The sequence below is a fragment of the Cololabis saira genome, chromosome 5 (genome assembly GCF_033807715.1).
Source record: "Cololabis saira isolate AMF1-May2022 chromosome 5, fColSai1.1, whole genome shotgun sequence".
Classification (NCBI taxonomy): domain Eukaryota; kingdom Metazoa; phylum Chordata; class Actinopteri; order Beloniformes; family Belonidae; genus Cololabis; species Cololabis saira.
Genome location: NC_084591.1, coordinates 1,755,056 through 1,771,482, shown reverse-complemented (window position 1 = coordinate 1,771,482; position 16,427 = coordinate 1,755,056). Strand labels below are relative to the sequence as shown.

Below are 16,427 nucleotides of genomic sequence, written 5' to 3'. Positions count from 1 at the left end.
ATTATTATTATTGTTGTTATTATTATTATTATTATTACCATCATTATTATTATTATTATTATTATTATTATTATTATTATTATTATTATTATTATTATTATTATTATTATTATTATTATTATTATTAACTAACTAACTAACTGACTGTGGTTTGGTCGGAACCTCGTGAAAGGTGGACTGGTTTTATTCAGCAAAGACGAGGAAAAACTATAATCCTCTTTTTACCGAGGTTCCATAAACGCAGCATCCATTCTGCCAAGGCGCATGCGCGGCAGCGGCACGGCTAGCTCGCAGCTTCAACTTCCGCAGTTTCTGTGTTTCTTTATGAGTTTCTTTCACTTGTGAAGTTTCTAAAGGACTGTTCCGGCGTGTCGGGGGTCCGGTCGGCCGGTTCCGCCGGTTCCGCTCATGTTGGACCGCTGAAGCCGCTGCGGTTCCGCCCAAGACCCGGAGACCCGGACCGGTGTCGGTTCTGCTGCTGCTGCTAAAGGCTAGCGGAGGCTAACGGCTACCTGCGCTCAGGTGAGTGCAGGTGCGTGTGTGTGCGTGTGCGTGTGCGTGTGTGTGTGTGTCTGTCCAGGTGTGTAAATGTGTCTGTCCAGGTGTGTAAATGTGTCTGTCCAGGTGTGTAAATGTGTGTGTCCAGGTGTGTAAATGTGTGTGTCCAGGTGTGTAAATGTGTCTGTCCAGGTGTGTGTCTGTCCAGGTGTGTAGACGTGTCTGTCCAGGTGTGTGTCCAGGTGTGTAAATGTGTCTGTCCAGGTGTGTGTCCAGGTGTGTAAATGTGTCTGTCCAGGTGTGTAAATGTGTCTGTCCAGGTGTGTAAATGTGTCTGTCCAGGTGTGTAAATGTGTCTGTCCAGGTGTGTAAATGTGTCTGTCCAGGTGTGTAAACGTGTCTGTCCAGGTGTGTAAATGTGTCTGTCCAGGTGTGTAAATGTGTCTGTCCAGGTGTGTAAATGTGTCTGTCCAGGTGTGTGTGTGTCCAGGTGTGTAAATGTGTGTGTCCAGGTGTGTAAATGTGTGTGTCCAGGTGTGTAAATGTGTGTGTCCAGGTGTGTAAATGTGTCTGTCCAGGTGTGTAAATGTGTCTGTCCAGGTGTGTAAATGTGTCTGTCCAGGTGTGTAAATGTGTCTGTCCAGGTGTGTAAATGTGTCTGTCCAGGTGTGTGTGTGTCCAGGTGTGTAAATGTGTCTGTCCAGGTGTGTGTGTGTCCAGGTGTGTAAATGTGTCTGTCCAGGTGTGTGTCTGTCCAGGTGTGTAAATGTGTCTGTCCAGGTGTGTAAATGTGTCTGTCCAGGTGTGTGTGTGTCCAGGTGTGTAAATGTGTCTGTCCAGGTGTGTAAATGTGTCTGTCCAGGTGTGTGTCTGTCCAGGTGTGTAAATGTGTCTGTCCAGGTGTGTGAATGTGTCTGTCCAGGTGTGTAAATGTGTCTGTCCAGGTGTGTAAATGTGTCTGTCCAGGTGTGTAAACGTGTCTGTCCAGGTGTGTAGATTTTTTTTCTGCTAAGGGTAGCAGGGACCAGCTAATGTACTAGCAGCTAATGTGCTAGCAGCTAATGTGCTAGCAGCTTCTAAGGTTAGCAGGAACATGCTAATGTTTTTTACTCTGCTTGTTCTGTAGCTCGTCCCGGCTGTTCCGGTTCCGCTGGTTCCGGTCCGAAGCCGTCCCGTGCTGCAGCACCATGTGGAGGAAAGCCTCCGCGGCGCTGTTGCTAGCGCTGGCCGTCGGCTACTTCTACGGCGGCAGGCCGGGCCTGCCGGACCAGATCCTGCAGTACATCGGCCTGCCGAGCCTCCAGACCTGGTCCCAGGACCAGAACCAGGACCAGAACCAGGACCAGAACCAGAACCAGAACAGCCTGGAGGAAACCATCTCCGCCGCCTGGGAGGTTCTGATCACCCTGCCGAGCCGCAGGTGGACCCGCGTGGCTGTGGGGTGAGTCTTAACGTACTAGCAGCTGCTAGGGTTAGCAGGAACATGCTAATGTACTAGCAGCTGCTAGGGTTAGCAGGAACATGCTAATGTACTAGCAGCTGCTAGGGTTAGCAGGAACATGCTAAGGTTAGCAGGAACGTGCTAATGTACTAGCAGCTGCTAGGGTTAGCAGGAACATGCTAATGTACTAGCAGCTGCTAGGGTTAGCAGGAACATGCTAAAGTTAGCAGGAACATTCTAACGTCCTAGCAGCTGCTAAGGTTAGCAGGAACATGCTAACGTCCTAGCAGCTGCTAAGGTTAGCAGGAACATGCTAACGTCCTAGCAGCTGCTAAGGTTAGCAGGAACATGCTAATGTTAGCAGGAACATGCTAAGGTTAGCAGGAACATGCTAAGGTTAGCAGGAACACGCTAAGGTTAGCAGGAACATGCTAACGTCCTAGCAGCTGCTGAGGTTAGCAGGAACACGCTAAGGTTAGCAGGAACACGCTAAGGTTAGCAGGAACACGCTAAGGTTAGCAGGAACACGCTAAGGTTAGCAGGAACATGCTAATGTCCTAGCAGCTGCTGAGGTTAGCAGGAACACGCTAAGGTTAGCAGGAACATGCTAATGTACTAGTAGCTGCTAAGGTTAGCAGGAACATGCTAATGTTAGCAGTAACATGCTAAGGTTAGCAGGAACATGCTAAGGTTAGCAGGAACATGCTAATGTACTAGTAGCTGCTAAGGTTAGCAGGAACATGCTAATGTTAGCAGGAACATGCTAATGTTAGCCGGAACATGCTAATGTACTAGCAGCTGCTGAGGTTAGCAGGAACATGCTAATGTTAGCAGGACCATGCTAATGTACTAGTAGCTGCTAAGGTTAGCGGGAAAATGCTAAGCTTAGCAGGAAAATGCTAAGGTTAGCAGGAACATGCTCAGGTTAGCAGGACCATGCTAATGTCCTAGCAGCACCATGCTAATGTCCTAGCAGCACCATGCTAATGTCCTAGCAGCTGCTAAGGTTAGCAGGACCATGCTAACCCCCCTCTCGTCCTCCAGGGTGAACGCCTGCGTGGACGTGGTTCTGTCCGGGGTGGGGCTCCTGCAGGCGCTGGCGCTGGACCCGGGGCCGGGCCGGGACCACGAGGTGCTGCACTCCCCGGAGGATCTGAAGGAAACCTTCGTCCACTTCATGCAGCGCGGCGCCGCCGCCGAGCGCTTCTTCAGCGACGGCCCGGCGTTCCGCCGCGTCGCCCGCGCGGCGGCCGAGTTCCCCGGGGCCAAGGTGAGGTTGAAGGATAAATGAGTGACGATAACGAAGCCTAAAGCTGGAGATTGTAACTAGGGCTGTTCGATTAATCGATTTTAAATCGTAATCGCTATTATGTAATTAGAACGATGTTAAAACGTGAAACTCGTAAAATCGACTTTTCACTTTTTTTTTTTTTTTTTTTTTTTTTTTTTTTTATACCTTGTCTGCACACATATTAATGATTGATACCATATTAATGATTGATGGAAATACCTCTCAATACCTGCGACAAGTGCCCCATGGGAGAGGCTCTTTAGTGTAGGAGGGGCCGTTGTAACCATGGTGATAAACTAACATGGGAGAGGCTCTTTAGTGCAGGAGGGGGCGTGGTAACCATGGTGATATACTAACATGCCACCGCTAGACCGGCTCGTGTTCCAGCAAAAAACTTGCAAATGTGAATATCAAATGTAATGAGTGACATTCCACACCTCTACCTCCTTCATGGGTTGATTATTATTTAGCATGCAAAGACCCAGTTTAGTTTAATTAGAAAATGTCTTGTTTTATTTAATTGGAAATATAACTTACTGTATGTTTGCAAGTGCTGATTTGCTGATTTTCTTTTTCAGAGATAAAACTTTATATTTTATTATATTATATTTTTTTTTCAACTTATTTTACAGAGTTTTGCACTTAATTCATTCATTTTTGGTTTAATAAGAGCAAAGTTTGCACTTAAAGCCCAATGGGGCAAATGTTCAATAAAAAAACAGCATATTTGAAATCATTTCTTTGCCTTTTGTCAATTCACAAAATAATTGTAATTGAAAATCGGATTTTGAGAGAAAAAAATTGAGATTTTATTTTTGGGCAAAATCGAACAGCCCTAATTGTAACGTTCCAGCTCGGCCTAACGTTACTCCTTCCACGTCTGACGAGGACAGAATCGGTTAATAAGGTGAATTAAGCAGAATAAACACATTCAAAAGTTATTATAAGCCAGGATTAAAACTTGACTCTAGGGATGGGCGGTACGGACTAAAAAATGTATCAATAATTTCTGGCATTTATCCCAATAACGATAAAAATGACAATAAAAAAAAATACCAATTCAACTGTTTGTTACACAAAAACCTCATCAACGGGAATTTATCTTTCTTTCTTTCTTTCTTTCTTTCTTTCTTTCTTTCTTTCTTTCTTTCTTTCTTTCTTTCTTTCTTTCTTTCTTTCTTTCTTTCTTTCTTTCTTTCTTTCTTTCTTTCTTTCTTTCTTTCTTTCTTTCTTTCTTTCTTTCTTTCTTTCTTTCTTTCTTTCTTTCTTTCTTTCTTTCTTTCTTTCTTTCTTTCTTTCTTTCAGGCTCCTTCCTTCCTTCCTTCCTTCACGTACGTTGTGCGTGGATTTAACACAGAATCATAAATCAGTTTTACACAAAAACATCATCAACAGGAATTTATCGTTTTTACCGTGAGATACAAATTCTTACTGTGGGGGATTTTTTTTGACGGTTTATCGTGAACGGTAAAATACCACCCATTCCTAGTGTAAATATGTAGGATAACGATTTGTCAGTTGCATATGATGTAATGTAACTGAAATAAACCACTGATTGATTGATTGATTGATGCAGCTGTACGTGGGAGGGAACGCCGCCCTCATCGGCCAGAAGATGGCGTCCTACTCCGACCTCATGGTTCTGCTGTGCGGCCCGGTCGGTCCAAAGCTCCACGAGCTGCTGGACGAGCAGATCGTCGTCCCCCCGGAGTCTCTGCAGGAGACGGACGAGTTCCACCTGATCCTGGAGTACGCAGCAGGTAGGACGACCGGGAACCATCGCCGTAGTCAAGCACTGACTTAAAAGTTGATTCACAAAGTCTCTTTTTGGAATAAGAGGAAAAACAGGCCTTATTTCTAAAATAAAAACCCAATTTCAGCTTCAATTGCTTGACTAGATGCTGAATATGAGGCTTAAAACATAATGAATCATCAATTAGGGCTGCAACTAACGACTATTTTAATAGTCGACTAGTCACCGACTATTGAAACCATTAGTCGACTAATCGGATAATTAATAATTTTTTTAAATTTAGTATGTGGTTGCTTTAATTATGTGGCAAATGATAATAAACACAAGAAAGATGGCACTAGAGCCCTGATATAGCGGGACTGTTTTCTTCATCCTGCTGCCGCAAAACTCATGAATTCATGCCCGCATGGCGCACAATAATAGAGATGCATTGTTTTAGTGTCAAACTCAGTGGGCGGATTCCAAACACCTGATTGGTTCCCCTGCACATCAAGTCAAGGCAAATCCAATCCACATAATGGATTGTCGCAGGGCTTGTGGACACATTACGATACACTAGGTGGCGCTATTCACCTCTACATTGGTTTGGATACTCTACTCCAAAATATTTACTCTACTCCAAAATCCAAATCCAAAAGGTGTACAAAATGTCAAAATCCTGCCCAGAGCTGCTGAGAGAAGCAGCGAGTTTAATTGAAGAAGCTCTGAACAGAACTCCTCCGGCTCCAGCGGCTCCGTCACAGCAGATACCTGCTGCTGCATTAGCAACTCTCTACAACACGCAACTCTCTACAACACACAACTCTCTACAACACACAACTCTCTACAACACACAACTCTCTACAACACGCAACTCTCTACAACACACTACTCTCTACAACACACAACTCTCTACAACACGCAACTCTCTACAACACGCAACTCTCTACAACACACAACTCTCTACAACACGCAACTCTCTACAACACGCAACTCTCTACAACACGCAACTCTCTACAACTCTCTACAACACGCAACTCTCTACAACACGCAACTCTCTACGACACGCAACTCTCTACGACACGCAACTCTCTAAAACTCTCTACAACACGCAACTCTCTACAACTCTCTACAACACGCAACTCTCTACAACACGCAACTCTCTACAACACGCAACTCTCTACAACTCTCTACAACACGCAACTCTCTACAACTCTCTACAACACGCTACTCTCTACAACACGCTACTCTCTACAACACGCAACTCTCTACAACACGCTACTCTCTACAACACGCAACTCACTACAACACGCAACTCTCTACAACACGCAACTCTCTACAACACGCTACTCTCTACAACACGCAACTCTCTACAACACGCAACTCTCTACAACACGCTACTCTCTACAACACGCTACTCTCTACAACACGCAACTCTCTACAACACGCAACTCTCTACAACTCTCTACAACACGCAACTCTCTACAACACGCTACTCTCTACAACACGCTACTCTCTACAACACGCAACTCACTACAACACGCAACTCTCTACAACACGCAACTCTCTACAACACGCAACTCTCTACAACACGCAGCTCTCTACAACACGCTACTCTCTACAACTCTTTACAACACGCAACTCTCTACAACACGCAACTCACTACAACACGCAACTCTCTACAACACGCAACTCTCTACAACATGCAACTCTCTACGACACGCAACTCTCTACGACACGCAACTCTCTACGACACGCAACTCTCTACGACACGCAACTCTCTACAACTCTCTACAACACGCAACTCTCTACAACACGCAACTCTGTACAACTCTCTACAACACGCAACTCTCTACAACTCTCTACAACACGCAACTCTCTACAACACGCTACTCTCTACAACACGCAGCTCTCTACAACTCTCTACAACACGCAACTCTCTACAACACGCTACTCTCTACAACACGCAGCTCTCTACAACACGCAGCTCTCTACAACACGCAACTCTCTACAACACGCTACTCTCTACAACACGCAACTCTCTACAACACGCAACTCTCTACAACACGCTACTCTCTACAACACGCTACTCTCTACAACACACTACTCTCTACAACACACAACTCTCTACAACACGCTACTCTCTACAACAAACAACTCTCTACAACACGCTACTCTCTACAACAAACAACTCTCTACAACACGCTACTCTCTACAACAAACAACTCTCTACAACACGCTACTCTCTACAACACGCTACTCTCTACAACACGCTACTCTCTACAACACGCTACTCTCTACAACACGCTACTCTCTACAACACGCTACTCTCTACAACACGCTACTCTCTACAACACGCACCTCTCTACAACACGCTACTCTCTACAACACGCTACTCTCTACAACACGCTACTCTCTACAACACGCACCTCTCTACAACACGCACCTCTCTACAACACGCACCTCTCTACAACACGCACCTCTCTACAACACGCACCTCTCTACAACACGCACCTCTCTACAACACGCTACTCTCTACAACACGCTACTCTCTACAACACGCTACTCTCTACAACACGCATCTCTCTACAACACGCATCTCTCTACAACACGCATCTCTCTACAACACGCACCTCTCTACAACACGCACCTCTCTACAACACGCTACTCTCTACAACACGCTACTCTCTACAACACGCTACTCTCTACAACACGCACCTCTCTACAACACGCTACTCTCTACAACACGCACCTCTCTACAACACGCATCTCTCTACAACACGCACCTCTCTACAACACGCAACTCTGTACAACTCTCTACAACACGCAACTCTCTACAACACGCTACTCTCTACAACACGCAACTCTCTACAACTCTCTACAACTCTCTACAACTCTCTACAACACGCAACTCTCTACAACACGCTACTCTCTACAACACGCAGCTCTCTACAACACGCAGCTCTCTACAACACGCAGCTCTCTACAACACGCAGCTCTCTACAACTCTCTACAACACGCAACTCTCTACAACACGCAACTCTCTACAACACGCACCTCTCTACAACACGCTACTCTCTACAACACGCATCTCTCTACAACACGCACCTCTCTACAACACGCTACTCTCTACAACACGCTACTCTCTACAACACGCAACTCTCTACAACACGCAACTCTCTACAACACGCAACTCTCTACAACACGCTACTCTCTACAACACGCAGCTCTCTACAACACGCAACTCTCTACAACACGCAGCTCTCTACAACACGCAACTCTCTACAACACGCAACTCTCTACAACACGCTACTCTCTACAACACGCTACTCTCTACAACACAACTCTCTACAACACGCAACTCTCTACAACACACAACTCTACAACACGCTACTCTCTACAACACGCAACTCTCTACAACACGCAACTCTCTACAACACGCAACTCTCTACAACACGCTACTCTCTACAACACGCTACTCTCTACAACACGCTACTCTCTACAACACGCAACTCTCTACAACACGCAACTCTCTACAACACGCTACTCTCTACAACACGCTACTCTCTACAACACGCTACTCTCTACAACACGCTACTCTCTACAACACGCTACTCTCTACAACACGCAACTCTCTACAACACGCTACTCTCTACAACACGCTACTCTCTACAACACGCTACTCTCTACAACACGCAACTCTCTACAACACGCAACTCTCTACAACACGCAACTCTCTACAACACGCAACTCTCTACAACACGCAACTCTCTACAACACGCAACTCTCTACAACACGCAACTCTCTACAACTCTCTACAACACGCAACTCTCTACAACACGCTACTCTCTACAACACGCAACTCTCTACAACTCTCTACAACTCTCTACAACTCTCTACAACACACAACTCTCTACAACACGCTACTCTCTACAACACGCTACTCTCTACAACACGCAACTCTCTACAACACGCAACTCTCTACAACACGCAACTCTCTACAACACGCAACTCTCTACAACACGCAACTCTCTACAACACGCAACTCTCTACAACACGCAACTCTCTACAACTCTCTACAACTCTCTACAACTCTCTACAACACGCAACTCTCTACAACTCTCTACAACACGCAACTCTCTACAACACGCAACTCTCTACAACTCTCTACAACTCTCTACAACTCTCTACAACACGCAACTCTCTACAACACGCAACTCTCTACAACACGCAACTCTCTACAACACGCAACTCTCTACAACACGCAACTCTCTACAACTCTCTACAACACGCTACTCTCTACAACACGCAACTCTCTACAACTCTTTACAACTCTCTACAACTCTCTACAACTCTCTACAACACACAACTCTCTACAACACGCAACTCTCTACAACACGCAACTCTCTACAACACGCAACTCTCTACAACACGCAACTCTCTACAACTCTCTACAACACGCAACTCTACAACACGCTACTCACAGCTGTCATGTTTAGAAAGGCTTCTCTTCTACCTCCAGTTTCAGACCAAAGCAGTGGATTCCACTAGATTCGCGTTAGCTCCGCCCACTGAGTTTGACGAGTGAAACTGACAGTTTTACATTTCATGATTCCCACGCAGCAACACAAAATCCTTTATTAAATGTGTCATTAATTAATTAAATGCAGTTTTACATTTCATGATTCACATGCAACACAGAATCATTAATTAAATGTGTCATTAATTAAATTCTGAAATAATACATTTTTTTTTTTACTTAAAATGAATTGTATTTTAATTAATGACATACCGTATTGGCCTGAATATAAGACGGTGTTTTCTGCATTGAAATGAGACTGAAAAAGTGGGTCGTCTTCCATTCGGGGTCTAGCCGTTATACCCATTCACAACACTAGATGGCGCCAGATATCTTTAAAGCGAATGCTGAACTTAACTCCCCAGACCAAAGGAACCCCTGTGACGAAGAAGAAAAATAAAAAATAGTATAAGAAAGAAAAGAGAAGAAAATAAGAGAAGAGATAACAGAAAGTGGAGAAACGTAGCGACAATCTGGAGAAAAGAGGGTGGAAGTTCGGCAGGTAAACCGGCAGCTGAGGAGAAGTTATGATGCAAACTTCAAGATAATGATTTCAATGAGGCAAAATAACAAGCTTTTTCTCTCCAATATATTGTTATACGTTATATTTTCTGTATAAAAATTGAATTTGGTGTTCAAAAAGTCCTTCTTGAAACTTGAGTCTTGAAAAAGAGGGTCGTCTTATAATCGGGACAATATGGTATTTAATTCTAATTTTATTTAATTAATGACACATTTAATTAATTAATGATATATTTAATTCCCATTTTAATTAATTAATGACGTATTTATTTAATTTTGGCACAAAAAATCCTCTAATTGTGATCTGCCGGATAATTACTGTTCAAACCACAGTCCGTCCTTTCTGAGATGCCGATGTTCACAAGTGTTTGAATAAGAAGAGCATGTCCTGTCCCCCCGTCCCCCCCGTCCTGTCCCCCCGTCTGTCCCGTCCCCCCGTCTGTCCCGTCCCCCCGTCTGTCCCGTCCCCCCGTCTGTCCCCCTGTCCAGGCGAGCGCTGGGGTCCGGCTCAGGCCCCCCAGGCCAACCGCTTCATCTTCTCCCACGACGTGTCCAACGGGGAGATGAGGTCTCTGGAGACGTTCGTGTCCAGTCTGGAGGAGTTCCGGCCCGAGCTGGTGGTTCTGTCGGGCCTGCACATGATGGAGGGCCAGGGCCGCGGGCGGTGGGAGCAGCGGCTGCAGCAGGTCGGTGCTCACACTGCTGCTCTTCCTGTCACATGACCCGGTGCTCACACTGCTGCTCTTCCTGTCACATGACCCGGCGCTCACACTGCTGCTGTCACATGACCCGGTGCTCACACTGCTGCTGTCACATGACCCGGTGCTCACACTGCTGCTGTCACATGACCCGGTGCTCACACTGCTGCTCACGTCCTGGGGGCCAATAGGCCTGGAACTTCGTTCGTTCGTTCGTTCGTTCGTTCGTTCGTTCGTTCGTTCGTTCGTTCGTTCGTTCGTTCGTTCGTTCGTTCGTTCGTTCGTTCGTTCGTTCGTTCGTTCGTTCGTTCGTTCGTTCGTTCGTTCTTTCTTTCTGCCATAATTGGGGTTTCCCCCAAAGCATTATAGCATAGCTTCTCTGTTAGCTTCTCTGTTAGCATCTCTGTTAGCATCTCTGTTAGCTTAACTTTTTTCTGATCAAACCCTTAAAAAAACAGTCAGTTTTAATACAAAGCCTCGTGCCAAATGTCACACAGGTTCCTTTATTAACAGAGGTCTGCACAAAATCAACATGTATAAAACAAATGAAATAAAAATAAACTGCCTGCATATATAGAATAAAAATGCTTCTTGAATAAAATAAAACAAATATCCCTTTCCTGCATAACAATTAAATTAAAATACACTGTAATTAATACAATGTAGACAGTAACAGGCAGACTTTTCCACTGAGGTTGACAGTTGTGCAAATAACAAAACATTTGTGACAATCTCAAATAAAACATTCAAGTCAATTTGTCACAAAATAAGCTAGATCAAAATCATAAAAAAAATAATCTTTTCTTTAAATCGATATAAACGATATTGTCTCGTACCATATCACGTTTAAATATATATCGATATATATTAAAATCTCGATATATCGCCCAGCCCTAAATGGAATTAAAATTTGCACTTAACTCAATCGAAAATGTAATAAAATCCAATAATGGAATAACTTCACCAATAATGTAATAAAATATCCTGACGGATATTGTAATAACATTTTTACCGATAATGTAATACATTATTACTTTATTGGGAATTTATTACATTTTTAGGTGGGTCTTTTTTTTTTTTTCTTTCCCAAAACTAATAATGTAATACTTGACAAATAATGTAATGTATATGTTCATTTTCAGTCCAGAGTTCTACATTTTGTGTTTTAAGTATCTAAGAATGTTTTATACGCTGGATTTGAAACACCAGAATGACTATTGGGTTAAATTTCAGACTTTGAGTTCCATACAGCCATATAAGAATAAGAATAAGAAGCTTTATTATCATTGTACAGTATAGAACTAAATTTAGTTCGGCAGCAGCTACGTCCACGGTTGCAATCCCAAACAGCAAAAAATAAAGTGCAAGTTGAAATAATTTATTGGGAAAAAAAAAACCCACCTGAAAATGTAATAAATTCCCAATAACGTAATAAGGTATTACATTATCTGTAAAAATGTTATTACAATATCAGTCAGGATATTTTATTACATTATAGGAAATGATTACATTATAGGAGCTACAAGGCCCGCTAGGGACACGCCCGGGTCGCCCGGGTCGCCCTCAGCTCTGGACGGTACCCGGGTCCACCCAGAACTCTGTCCCTGTCACCCCTTTTCCACCAAACCGGTTCCAGGGCTGGTTCTGGTTCTGGTTCTGGTTCTGGTCCAGTGCTGAGTTTGGAACCGGGCTTTCTGTTTCCACTGACTAAGAACTGTCTCCGGGCCAGATAACCGGTTCCAAGGAAGCACCAACTGTTTGCTGGTCTAACCCAGGGGTCGGCAACCCAACATGTTTTAGATCCAGGAAGGATAACAGGAAGAACTTTTGAACAAGACTATTTTATTTTATTTTAAATGAGTGTAATGTCGTCCAGACGCTCTGAGTTCTGGGGGAGTATGTGTGGAAAGAGCTGAGTGTCGTCATTGATCTAATATTGGTGACTGATTTCCTCGGTTGTGACGTGCTAACGCTGCGGCTTCCCTTCCCTGCAGGCCGTGGCGACGATCTCCAACATTCCCAGAGCGGTTCCCATCCACCTGGAGCTAGCTAGCATGACGGACCGAGACTTCATGAACAGCATCACGCAGCAGGTAAACGTGGACGACGGTGGCCAGTGATCAGCTCTGCCGTGCTAACGTACTAGCAGCTGCTAGGTTAGCAGGAACCCGCTAATGTACTAGCAGCTGCTAGGTTAGCAGGAACCTGCTAACGTACTAGCAGCTGCTAGGTTAGCAGGAACATGCTAATGTACTAGCAGCTGCTAGGTTAGCAGGAACATGCTAATGTACTAGCAGCTGCTAGGTTAGCAGGAACATGCTAATGTACTAGCAGCTGCTGAGGTTAGCAGGAACCCGCTAATGTACTAGCAGCTGCTAGGTTAGCAGGAACCCGCTAATGTACTAGCAGCTGCTAGGTTAGCAGGAACATGCTAATGTACTAGCAGCTGCTGAGGTTAGCAGGAACCCGCTAATGTACTAGCAGCTGCTAGGTTAGCAGGAACCTGCTAACGTACTAGCAGCTGCTAGGTTAGCAGGGACATGCTAAGTTATTATTATTATTATCATTATTAGTATTATTACTATTATAATAATAATAATTATAATAATAATTATTATTATTATAATTGTTGTTATTATTTTCATTATTTTTTTATTATTATTATATTATTATTTTATTATTATGATTGTTATTTTAATTGTTATTATTGTCAATTTTATTATTATTATTATTATTAGTATTATTAATACTATAATAATAAAAATAATTATGATTATTATTATAATAATAATTATAAGTATTATTATAATTGTTATTATTATTATGATTGTTATTATTATTATATTATTATTATTATTGATATTATTATTTTATTATTATTATTATTATATTATTATTATTATTATATTTGTTATTATTATTATTATTATATTATTTTATTATTATTATATTATTATTATTATTATTATTGTTTTTTTATTATTATTATTATTATTATAATTGGTATTTTAATTGGTATTATTGTTGTAATTTTTATTATTATTATTATTATTATTATCATTATTATTATTTTATTATTATTATTATTATTATTATTATTATTTTATTCTTATTATTATTATTTTATTATTATTATTTTATTTTTATTATTTTTATTATTTTTATTATTATTATCTCACTAACAGCCGTTGACGTTCAGGACCAGCTGAGATCGGAGCGTCAGATTTCCGATCGGTGATCAATAACCTCTGCAGCGGCGCGTCCGTGCTCCGTCTAATCCCGTTCTTCTTCTCCTCTTCCTGTTAGCAGGTGATGCCGGCCGTGAGCTCGCTGGGGCTGAACGAGCAGGAGCTGCTGTTCCTGTCGCAGGCGGGCGGCGGGCCCCACGCGGCGCTGCCGGCCTGGCCGGGCGTGCCGGACGTGGGCGTGGTCAGCGACATCCTGCTGTGGATCCTGCAGCGCCACGGCCCGCTGGCGGAGAGCGACCTGACCCGGATCCACTTCCACACGCTGGCCTACCACGTCCTGGCCACGGTGGACGGCGTGTGGGGCAACCAGGCGGCGGCGGTGATGGCCGGGGCGCGGGTGGCTAGCAGCCAGGCCTGCGGGCTGGCCGCCGTGGACGCCGCCCGGGCCACGCTGAAGGCGCCGCTGGAGTTCTACGGCTCCGCCGCCGAGCCGCGGCGGCAGCGGCTGACCCTGGACCCGGCGCGGCCCGTCACCGCGTGGCGCCGCGGCAACGTCACCTTCCACCTGACGCCGGTGCTGGTCTGCCGGCGGCCGCTGCGGACGGTCGGGCTCGGGGACGCCATCTCCGCCGAGGGGCTGGTGTACTCGGAGCTGCTGGACCCGCAGCCGCTCTGAGAGGCGGTTACCGCGGTTACCGCGGTTACCACAGTACTGATTCAGGTTCCTCCTCCCAGAACTCTCCCGACGAGCAGCTCCGGTTCCTCGGAGCTGCTCCCTTTAACGCCCAGCCGGAACCAGAACCCGGGCCCTGAACCCAGTCCGAGGAGCTGGAGTCTCAGAACCGGGTCCCCGTGCCTTCAGACGGAACCGCACACTCACAACCGACAGCACCGCTCGGACCCGCGGAGACGGAACCAGCCGCCCCGACCTTCACCCACACCTTCACCGACACCTTCACCTCCTCGTTTCCCGTCTTCCTCGTCTTCGTCCCGTCAGCGGCTGACGATCCGGTCGCAGGACTCTCCCCCGGTCGCAGGACTCTCCCCCGGTCGCAGGACTCTCCCTCGGTCGCAGGACTCTCCCCTCGGTCGCAGGACTCTCCCCCGGTCGCAGGACTCTCCCTCGGTCGCAGGACTCTCCCCTCGGTCGCAGGACTCTCCCCCGGTCGCAGGACTCTCCCCCGGTCAGGACTCTCCCTCGGTCGCAGGACTCTCCCCTCGGTCGCAGGACTCTCCCCTCGGTCGCAGGACTCTCCCCTCGGTCGCAGGACTCTCCCTCGGTCGGGACGGTCCGTGGACTTCACGTCCATCCGTTTTTTGTTTTGAAATGACAAAATAAAAATAGAGAAATAATCCAAAATAATCCGTTTCCCATTTTTTGTTTTGATAATAAAAAACGGAAAACGGATCATTATCCGTTTTCCGATTTCAGCGATGTTTGAAAATCAAAATTGGGAATTAAAATAGCGAGTGTAAAACTGTTTTCTCTATTTCCTATTGGTTTCCAGTATGTTAGAGTTCAGTTCATGTTATTGATTATTGATTATTGATTGGACGCTGCAGCTGAACGGACTGTCACAACATCATGACGGAGTGAAGACAGAGATTACAGATGTTACTCATGTTTCACTCCCAGGTTTCATATTTGATTTATTTTCTGTTACATTAAAAAAATCTAAATCTGTTAATTTTCAATCTGATCAACAAAAGAACCAGAAACCACTTTCTTCATTTATTACTGCGCATGTGCAGTATTCTTATATCCCCCCATTTGTCCAATCCTTGTTTTCAGTTTCCTTGGAAACAAATAGGAAATAGAGAAAAGGATAATGGATAACGATCCGTTTTCCCTTTTTTATTATCAAAACAAGAAATGGGAAACATATTATTTTGGATTATTTCTCTATTTTTATTTTGTCATTTCAAAACAAAAAAACGGATGGCCGCGAAGTCCACGGACCCAGGACTCTCCCCACGGTCAGGACTCTCCCCCCGGTCGCAGGACTCTCCCCTCGGTCGCAGGACTCTCCCCACGGTCAGGACTCTCCCCCCGGTCGCAGGACTCTCCCCTCGGTCGCAGGACTCTCCCCCGGTCGCAGGACTCTCCCTCGGTCGCAGGACTCTCCCTCGGTCGCAGGACTCTCCCCACGGTCGCAGGACTCTCCCCACGGTCGCAGGACTCTCCCCCGGTCGCAGGACTCTCCCCCGGTCAGGACTCTCCCTCGGTCGCAGGACTCTCCCCCCGGTCGCAGGACTCTCCCCTCGGTCGCAGGACTCTCCCCCGGTCGCAGGACTCTCCCCCGGTCGCAGGACTCTCCCCCGGTCGCAGGACTCTCCCCCGGTCGCAGGACTCTCCCCCGGTCGCAGGACTCTCCCCTCGGTCAGAACTCTCCCCTCGGTCGCAGGACTCTCCCCTCGGTCGCAGGACTCTCCCCTCGGTCAGAACTCTCCCCTCGGTCGCAGGACTCTCCCTCGGTC

The 16,427-nt window shown here is 45.4% G+C and overlaps 1 protein-coding gene across 2 annotated transcripts; it reads left to right on the top strand.

Moving 5' to 3' along the window:
- Positions 1-1,635: 1,635 nt before the first annotated feature.
- adpgk (ADP-dependent glucokinase) lies at positions 1,636-14,933 on the top strand. 2 transcript variants are annotated; one of them, XM_061720753.1, is made up of 6 exons: positions 1,636-1,939; positions 2,984-3,209; positions 4,807-4,990; positions 10,553-10,749; positions 12,756-12,854; positions 14,068-14,933. In XM_061720753.1, exons 1-6 carry the CDS (start codon positions 1,686-1,688, stop codon positions 14,623-14,625), a joined length of 1,518 nt encoding a protein of 505 aa, XP_061576737.1. In that variant the 5' UTR covers positions 1,636-1,685; the 3' UTR covers positions 14,626-14,933. The 2 variants fall into 2 exon arrangements, with proteins under 2 accessions (XP_061576737.1, XP_061576738.1); XM_061720754.1 differs by having other exon boundaries at positions 1,841-1,939; positions 14,071-14,933.
- The last annotated feature ends 1,494 nt before the right edge of the window (positions 14,934-16,427 follow it).